At 50.4% G+C, this 10,000-nt stretch overlaps 1 protein-coding gene across 7 annotated transcripts in view; it reads right to left on the reverse strand.

Moving 5' to 3' along the window:
• Positions 1-10,000, reverse strand: part of depdc5 (DEP domain containing 5, GATOR1 subcomplex subunit) — a 50,479-nt gene that overhangs the window by 17,192 nt on the left and 23,287 nt on the right. For 5 of the 7 annotated variants that reach the window (XR_010036543.1, XM_063210354.1, XM_063210356.1 and 2 more), the window contains exons 26-34: positions 9,718-9,901; positions 9,033-9,196; positions 7,946-8,066; positions 5,121-5,288; positions 4,538-4,754; positions 3,227-3,357; positions 2,670-2,784; positions 1,622-1,687; positions 93-223 (exon numbers count right to left, since the gene is read on the reverse strand). Coding sequence is in view for 6 of the 7 variants with exons in the window: in XM_063210354.1 (XP_063066424.1) it covers positions 93-223; positions 1,622-1,687; positions 2,670-2,784; positions 3,227-3,357; positions 4,538-4,754; positions 5,121-5,288; positions 7,946-8,066; positions 9,033-9,196; positions 9,718-9,901 (1,297 nt within the window). In the remaining variant the exon portion in view is untranslated. The remainder of the gene's footprint in view (positions 1-92; positions 224-1,621; positions 1,688-2,669; positions 2,785-3,226; positions 3,358-4,537; positions 4,755-5,120; positions 5,289-7,945; positions 8,067-9,032; positions 9,197-9,717; positions 9,902-10,000) is intronic. The other 2 variants (XM_063210355.1, XM_063210357.1) reach the window with 2 other exon arrangements.

The raw sequence follows: 10,000 nt of genomic DNA on the forward strand, positions 1-10,000 counted from the left end.
ACATGCTGTCCCTTTGTTAAATAAATGAACTTCAAACTTCAAAGCAAGCCGCCGAGGGAAATCCGCCGAGGGATGATGGGACTTCACTTCACCTGGTTTCCGTGGAAACTCCAGCGGCCGTGTCCGCGCCGGCCTGAGTGGTGGCAGCAGCAGCTGATTGGCTCATCGCCTTGTCAGTCAGCCCCGATTCAGCGACACTGGCTGCTGGTTGGTCAGTCGGCATCTGTCAGAGCCAATGAGGTTAACACGAATCAGGAAACAACATGTGGGAAACACAGCTGAATGGACTCTCTTTTGTCGCGAGCAAAACAGTAACTAAAAGAAAACAATTCATTATTAATTTGTTGCAAACATATATAAATATACACACACTGTTTTATTTATATTGTTAGAGTAGGAAGGGATGAATGATTCATGCGCGAGTATGGAAAGAATAGATACTACGTGATTACTACACAGGCAGCTACACACCAGGGAGGGTTGAACACACACACACACACACACACACACACACACACACACACACACACACACACACACACACACACACACACACACACACACACACACACGCACACACACATCACTTAACACACATAGTCAGATAGCTGATGGTTTTGCATGCAAAGCCAGAGACAAGCATACACACACAGGCACAAATAGAAATATGCAAGACTGAATAGATGTACAGTACTTGTATGTGTGTGTGTGTGTGTGTGTGTGTGTGTGTGTGTGTGTGTGTGTGTGTGTGTGTGTGTGTGTGTGTGTGTGTGTGTGTGTGTGTGTGTGTGTGTGTGTGTGTGTAAAGCATATCGGCATGTACTCCATATGTGTATGTTATGGGGGATGATGAGGATCACATCACATCACATGAGCAATGGGGTCATCGGTAACCGTGGCGGCGCTGGTAACCATGGCTGCGCCAGTAACCATGGCTGCTGTGGTTGCCAGGGCTACTTGCTCTACTCTACTGCCCGGGAAGCACAGAAGGGCAGCACAGAGTGGCAGCACCATACACACACGCGCAGCACAGTGACACATAGACCATAGATATCAACAGTAGATGCCCTGTTTAGCCCTTTGCCGTGGCCCAACCCTGGGCGCCGCCGTCTTTGCCCAGTATCCTATGCTTTTCGGAGATGCCGTTTTACCGCCACCTACAGGGAAATGTGTGTATTGCCTTGTCGCTGTTTGATGGCAGCGCCATTTAGATTATATAACTTTTATTAGTACCCAAAAGTAGAGTGATTTCCACTCAAAATACCAGCTAATCATGCCGGCGATCAGACTTTCGTTTCAATGCAAAGGAGAGGTTAGCGTGGTATCTAGTGTTCATGTCTATGGACATGTGTATGGGCATGCACAGTGCTGTATGTCTATGGTGCAGTGTTGCCAGATTGGGCAGTTTCCCGCCTAATTGGGCTGCTTAGGATGGCCGTCTGTGGGTAAAAATGGGCATTCAGGCCTAAAAAACGAATAGAATTTGGTTCTAATTGGACTGGGATATGAGATTTATTATTGAGCAGTTTCTGGACTGGAACTCATATCTGGCAACACAGGACAGCACAGCTGTGCAGCGGTGCTCTTGGGCTCCCCCCAGAGGCCAGAGGAGGGAACTGACCTGCAGGTCACGCGACATGTAGGAGGAGCGAGGGCTCCGGATGAAATCCAGAAGAAAGCCGCCATCCTGTCAGGAACGAGGGATCAGAGAGGAGAGGAGGAAGAGGAAGAGGAGGAGAGCAGAGGAAAGGTTGGAGGAGGGGAAGAGAGAAGATGATGAAGAGGAGAGGCGGGAGGAGGAAGAGAGAAGAGGAGGAGGAGGAGGAGAAAGAGAAAACCAGAGGGAGGAGGGGTGGTGAAATGAAAAGGGCAAAGGAGTAGAAGAGAGTAGAGAGGGGGATAGAGAGTGCGAGAAAGAGAAAGAATACATACCCACCACCGTGAGGACGATTGACACTGATAGCACGACAAAGCACAGCAGCACCGCACAGAACAGAACAGCACATCGCTGCAGACACGGTCAAATTAACACACAAGCCCCTTTAATTTCACACCCACACACACAGCAAGTCGAGATTTCCCCCCCACACACATGCAGTCAGGCAGCCTTCCAAGGGTTAGACTTACTTACACCCCCTCTGTACTGCTGAAGTGAACTCATTTCTTTGACATGGACGTGATTCTTGCTTAGTTGTGCTCAGCAGTATAAACACACGCACACACATACACACGCATGCACGCACACAGACACACACACGCACGCACGCACGCACGCATGCATACGCACACACAGACACGCACGCACACACACACACACAGACACACACACACGCACGCACGCACACACACACACACGCACGCACACATACGCATGCACACACACACACACACAGACACACACACAGACACACGCACGCACACACACAGCAGCTCTGCTAGAAGCATCCTGTGGCAACACTGCTTACACCCACACACGTACACAGCTAACACACACACACACACTACTGATAAACAGCAGCACCAACAACCAAACACACACACCAACTGCCACAAAGATCCATGCACCCATACACACACACACACTAACACCTGGACCAAAACACACATACACATACACATACACCTGGACCAGAATACACACACACGTGCATGCCTCGTCCGTCCCTCACCTTGCGAGGGCTGTCCACGTAGGTTGTAGCCATGGCAACGGTGGACGCTTCACTGATCGCGCCGCCAGCCTTACCACCATGTTGGGCAGCCTGCTGCTGCTGCTCCTCCAGACACCTGCGCACAGGAAACGCATCATCAACAAACGACACCCAGGAAAAGCATCTTCACTCACCACGCACCACATAGGAAACGCGTCATCAACTCGCAACACACTGGAAACACATCAACACGCACCACACAGGAAACGCATCATCACCATGCGCCACATAGGAAACGCGTCATCAACACGCAACACAAAGGAAACACATCATCAGCAAGCTTATCAGCTAAGGTTTAACAAAACTGTACACACACACGCTGCAAAAGTTGCTAAGTGGTCAGAAATGACGCTTTCGAGAAACGGAGTCCTGTTTGATTAACTTGTCTGTTAGTGCGGTAATGCCGTATATCATGCCATATAATACCATTTTTTTTTATTCATTATTTTGCTTGGGTCCCACTACTACTCATGAAATTCATGTGTCAATTATCATGTATTTGTATTTGAAAGCCTTACTTCTGATCCAGCTCCAGCAGTGCAGAGAGAGCGGAGGTTCCCTTCTTGCCCAGAGGGGGCGCCATGGGCTCGGGGGGGTAGGGGGAGAGCGGCCCCGTCACCTGGAGACCCTTCATGGCCGACGCCCCTTTCTGTTGCCATGGAGACAGCATTAGACATGAGAAAAACAACAAACAAGTATTTCTATTTCAGAAGAGGTGGTCTGTAGAATGAAGAGGTGGATCGCACAATTCTTCTTTTCTTTCTAAAACTTTTTTTATTTTTACATAGCAACAGAAAACAGACGTTTGTGGTCTGCACACTGCTTTGCTCCAAAAAGTTTGTTTTCAAAGAAACAACATTTCCTCTTCATTACTTCTGTGTAACAATTACAAATCCATTCAGAGGTGAAGAGAGAGAAGCCTCCCCTTGCCGGCTCACCCTGATAATGCATACAGAGAGGACCCTCCCCTCTGTGTCTCACCCTGATGACGCCACAGATCTATGTATAAGACTAGATGCATCACCGCTAATACACATTTTAACCCCTGCTATGCATTAGTTGATGACGGACAAGAAAGGACAACAGGGCTGACTAAAACTAAAATGGCCGCCATGTGCGGATGTCCGACCTCCATTGACCGCAATGCGGACGACAAATCTATGGTACATCCAAAAGTCCCTACTGCCTTCCTATGTAGAAGGCAAAAAAATAAGGACGCGCCTAATACATCCAAATATCCTAGTAAGCTTACAAACTTTTACCCGCATAACTTAGCGTACCGCAAATTATGACCGGATATACAAACGATGATTACTTCACTATCCCAGAAGTCCGCTGGAGGTGTACACCCCTTGGTCAATAGTGCCATCAGGGAAAGGTTATGTAAATGATGGTGCTGTAGTACGTCCTATTTGTGCTTACTAGTGGCTGGCTTTCTACATAGAAGCTACTGGTCAGGGCGCCGAGTGGTAGCTACTGGTAAGGAGGCAATGCCTACCACAGGCTTCTAATGCAGCCCTAGTCTTATATCTGTGGATGTCTCATAAAGAGAGCCCCCTCCCCTCCCTGCCTCACCCTGATGATGTGTAGAGAGAGGCCCCTCCTCTCCCTGTCTCACCCTGATGATGCGTAGAGAGAGGCCCCTCCCCTCCCTGTCTCACCCTGATGATGTGTAGAGAGGCCCCTCCCCTCCCTGCCTCACCCTGATGATGCGTAGAGAGGCCCCTCCCCTCCCTGTCTCACCCTGATGATGCGTAGAGAGGGGCCCCTCCCCTCCCTGCCTCACCCTGATGATGCGTAGAGAGAGGCCCCTCCCCTCCCTGTCTCACCCTGATGATGCGGTCAGAGCGGTGTCGTCGGCGTATGCGGTTCAGTCCCTCCAGGAAGCGTATGAAGCCGTCCAGCGGCGCCCAATCAGAGCTCGCGGCCCCGAATCCCTCGCCGTATACGTCCCAGCGGCCATCGCCGTCGGCAACGCGCCTCGCACCGCCCCCCGCAGGCAGCAGCAGGAAACGTGTTCGCCAGAACTTCAATGAGTCGATCAGACTGGACACACACACACACACACACACACACACACACACACACACACACACACACACACACACACACACACACACACACACACACACACACACACCCACACCCACACCCACACCCACACACACACACACACACACACAATCAGATGAGTAGAACATTTGCATGAACACAACACAAAGCAACCAGATCGAGGGAAATAAACCATACTCTCCTGATGTCTGCCTGTCCTTCGATTTCTTGAAGTCTGGAAGTCTTATGACTTTGCAAAGCAGAAGGATTGGTCCTGCTAGCAATTCTACAACAATATCTCTCTCACACTGTCTGTCCGACTGTCTGTCTGTCTGTCTGTCTGTCTGACTGTACCATTACCTGAAGTCTTCTGATCCGGCTGAGCATATGTACTGGTCCAGGTAGTTCCACTTGTACTCCTCCAGCCTCTCGTGGCTGAACTCCACCCAGCACGACAGGAAATGGGCGTCGGCATGCGGAGGGCACAGGCTGTAGCTGTACTGGATCTGGGCAGACTCGTACGGGTACCTACGGTACACACACACACACACACACACACACACACTGAAAGCTGTAGCAGTACTACACCAACGCAGATTGACACAGGTACAGGAATAGACGTAAAGGGAGCAACAGGTGACAAAGGCAATAGCCTTGATCTCATTAGCCGCGCTTCAGCGGCCTGGGGCCGCCCGGGGCTCAGGAGAGTGGCCGGCTCGGAGCTGCCGGCCCCGGGCCATTTTTTGCCTGATCGGACTCATAGCCGACCCCAGGCACATTCAGGTACACGCCTTGTTTGTGAAACGTCAGTCGGGCACAGCCCACTTTCGCCCCGCATCAGCATATAGATAGTATTATGTGTGTAGTGTTTGCCAGTAGTCTAGGCTATGCTCGTAAACATGGCTGAATGCTAGCTGAATGCTGAATGCTAGCAGGCTAGGTTTGGAATTAAGTAGGTAACTGACCCGGCGAACTGAGTAGCATAACGTCGCTAACCAAACCCCGGACACTGGTCGACTGACACAAAGTCAAGAGCTGTACAACAAGAGGACAAGCCGTGCCCGCTGTGTTGTTGAGCATGCCTTTGGGCGGTTAAAAGGAAGATGGAGGTGTCTGGGCAAAAAAAATGAATGCAGTGTCACAGTTGTTGAGGACATGGTGCTGGCTTGCTGTACACTGCACAATCTTTGCGAGCAAAACCTGGACGCATTCCTTGCAGAGTGGGACGTTCCGTCACAACTTGCTCAACCTCTCCGCGTGGCAGAGGAAGGGGAAAATGCCGACGCTGGAGCGGTCGTAAGACGTGCATTGGAACAGTGGTTCGCTGAACAGCAGTAGCCTAAAGCTTAGCTGCTATGGAAACAGCAGATTGATGGGCAACACAAAATGAACGTCCTCTTCGTTAGCGACAGGTGTTTTTTCTGACCTTATGTGTGTTTGATGTTGCCTATGTTGGCGTGCTTAGCCACCGTTATGACCTTTGTGCCTACAAATAAAGGAACGAATGTATCGAAGACACGTCTCTGTCCTTTCTATCCGAACATGTGGTTTTGATAGTTGTCTGCTGGGTAGACAAATGTCTTCCCAAATAGCCTACAGCAGGCATAACCTCCCAGTAGGATGATGGGAATACAGGTTATTTATTTCATGTCCACTTTGTCCAGCACATGAAGCCTTTTTTAAATAAGCTGTGACGCAAACAGTAATCTCAAACGTATGCACAAGCGCGCACAACGACATACCCCCCCTGCCAATGGTAGCCTACTTTTATAGGTTGACCCCGCCTCCGAGCCTCGTTGGTGCTTGATGGCCCATCGAATTCGACGGGCTAGGAAAAGCGGCCCTAAGCCCCACAACCTGGCCCGGCGGCCATCTTTAGCACCTAGCCCCCTTTTGATGAGATCACCGTCAGCCCCCTTTTGTCCGGGCCAGCCCGGGGCTGGCCCTGCAATGAGACTGAGGCTATTGATGTTCAAGAGCCACATTTTCAGCTTTCTTGTGTTGGGTCACTACGATAATGTACTGTAGCTCCGAGGGCCCCATTGACTGAACTGTGTGTCAGGTTTCCCAATACGATTCCCTCTCTTAGCGCATTCAGGCCGACTGAGAACCGTGCTGATGGCCGTTCCCGCACCTAATCGCGAACCGGCCGGCATGTTCACGCCACATATTTTAGCGTTTGCGGACCGGAAAGTTGGTTCGCAATGTGAACCGCAAAATGCTTGGTTTTTCTCCGCAAACCGTGACGACAGCGTGGCCGTCAGCAGGTTCATCCGGGTAACACAGTCATGTGCGGAAACAGTTCTGAGCCCGGTATGAACACTGGCGTTTCGCAGATAAGCACTTTAGTGCCGAACGTAACTAGGGCGGGCACCGTCTGAAAGCCCTATCTGTGTCTGTATGTGTGTGGATATCAGGCTTGTACGAAATTCCGAATGGAAAGAATTTCCATTCAAAATAATGCCATAATACGAACACTAGGTGGTGCCATTACCTTGAATTTCTTTGAATTTAAGCTACACCACCCATTGAAAGTACATAGAACACCACCACCTAGTGTTCGTATTATGGCATTACTTTGAATTGAAATTCTTTCCATTCGGAATTTCGTACAAGCCTGGTGGATATGTGTTTGTGTCTGTGTGCGTGAATGTTGTTTCCCACTCTCTCGTGTGTCTTCTCGAATTCTGTGACTGGGCCAATCAGTTTTGGGATGGGTTTGGATTGGGGGGGGGGGTGTCCAGGTGAGAATCATTAAGGGATTAGATAGGACGGGTATTGATAAGGGGTATATCGATCAGGGTTCGAGGAAGTTTACTAACTTTTAGTCGGAGCTGGAGAGATTTTAATAAAGGGCAGTCGTGTTGACAGTGTGTAGTAGTGTGTAAGATTAATTTAGTGTGTTTATTGTGTTCTTGGGGGGCACCTCCTTTTGCCCGAGTGTAAAGAGGGCAGGAAATAAAAACCCTAAACTGTATCCGCTGCCTCCATTGTCCTTTGAAGTGGCCACAGCTCAACGCTACAGTGGCCTCGACGGAACTATTTCATTCTGAATTATTAATTCGGAATTTAAAAAATGTCACGTAAACGTAGCCAATAATGTAAATCAGATACTCCAGTGTCGGGAAGAGAAGGAGCGATTTTGTGTGTGTGTGTGTGTGTGTGTGTGTGTGTGTGGTACTGACTTGGGCAGGTATCGTGTGACTGTGATGATCTTGTCCTTCAGGCAGACCTTGTGAAATGTTCGACCCATGCTGAGCCAGTACACGCTCTCCTCCTCCTCTGGACGCCGCCGAGACACCAGGCCTACACACACACATGCACGCACGCACACAAAACACACACACACACACGCAGACACACACACACACACAAGCGCAGACATACACACACACACACACACACACACACACACACACACACACACACACACACACGCATGCACGCACGCACACAAAACACACAAATACACACACACACACACAAAACACAGACACACACACGCAGACGCAGACGCACACGCATGCACACACACAAAAACACAGAAATACACAGACACACACACATACACACACAGAAATACACATACACACACACACACGCACACACACACACACACACACACACACACACACACACACACACACACACACACACACACACACACACACACACACACACACACACACACACACAAATATTTAAAAGAGAATTGTACTAATCAGACATGGTCCAGTGATTAATCATGATTTGGTCACATTGGCTGCAAAAACCCAATTGATGAATTCAAAGGTACCATATACCATAATACACTTTTATTTATTGGTGTATTAATCTAGTCACCTCTTGAGTGTAATGCAAGTGTCACAGAGTTTGAGTGTGTGTGTGTACATAAATGTCATCTGACCTCTACAGTGGAGTGGGCTTGGAGTGTGTGTGTGTGTGTGCGTGTGTGTGTATGTGTGCGTGTGTGTGTGTGTGTGTGTGTGTGTGTGTGTGTGTGTGTGTGTGCGTCCGTGTGTGTCTGGGTAAGAGCGTGTGTCTGCGTGCATCCGTGTGTGTTTATGCGTGTATGTGTGTGTGTGAGTGTTTATGCGCGTGTGTGTGCATGCGTGTGCGTCTGTTCGTGTGTGTCTGTGTCCATGTATGTGTGTATGCGCGTGTGTGTGCATGCGTGTGCGTCTGTTCGTGTGTGTCTGTGTCCATGTATGTGTGTATGCGCATCTGTGTGTGTGTGTGTGTGAGTGTGTTTGTGTGCAAATGTGGCCTGACCTCTGGAGTAGAGTGGGCTGCTGCTGAGGGGCGGGGCCGAGGTGGGCGGGGCCTGTTTCCTGGCGTTTGGTTGGATGATGATCTGGTAGCCCTGCATCAGCCTCTGGCAGATGAACTCCTCGAAGACCTGCGGAGCCGTCATGACTGGAGCATCCTCATCACGCCTGGAGATGAGAAGGGGAATAAAGGGTGTGTGTGTGTGTGTGTGTGTGTGTGTGTGTGTGTGTGTGTGTGTGTGTGTGTGTGTGTGTGTGTGTGTGTGTGTGTGTGTGTGTGTGTGTGTGTGTGTGTGTGTGTGTGCGCGCGCGTGTGTGTGGCAGATGAACTCGAAGACCAAAGGTGTTGTCATGACTGGGGGGCATACTCATCACGCCTGGCATACAGGGGAATAATGACAACAGTGTGTGTGTGTGTGTGTGTGTGTGTGTGTGTGTGTGTGTGTGTGTGTGTGTGTGTGTGTGTGTGTGTGTGTGGTCTACCTGTGTGTGGCCTGTGTGTAGCTAGCAGGTCATAGCACCCCTCTGTGTAGCTGCGGTATGTAGCGTGTGCGCGCGCATGTGTGTGTGTGTGGTCTACCTGTCCAGGTCTGTGTGGCAGCAGGTCATAGCAGCCCTCTGTGTTGTTGCGCTCAGCAGCGTGTGCGTACGCGCGCACGTGTGTGTGTGTATGCGTGTGTGTAATCTACCTGTCCAAGTCCGTATGTGGCAGCAGGTCGTAGCAGCCCTCCGTGTAGTCGTTCTGTAGCGACTGCTTGTCAGGGAAGTAGTCGGTGGTGAGGGGGAGGCAGGCGGGGGTCGTCAGAGACTTCCAGTCCACCCCCACCGTGCAACAGAAACTCGGCACTGTCGGGGGGGCAGACAGCAGCAGGGCTTTTCACACACACACACACACGCACGCACAGATGCGCAGGCAGACACACACACACACACACACACACGGGTGCGCGCAGAAACGCGAACACGCGCAGA

Source organism: Engraulis encrasicolus, chromosome 11 (assembly GCF_034702125.1).
Source record: "Engraulis encrasicolus isolate BLACKSEA-1 chromosome 11, IST_EnEncr_1.0, whole genome shotgun sequence".
Lineage (NCBI taxonomy): Eukaryota > Metazoa > Chordata > Actinopteri > Clupeiformes > Engraulidae > Engraulis > Engraulis encrasicolus.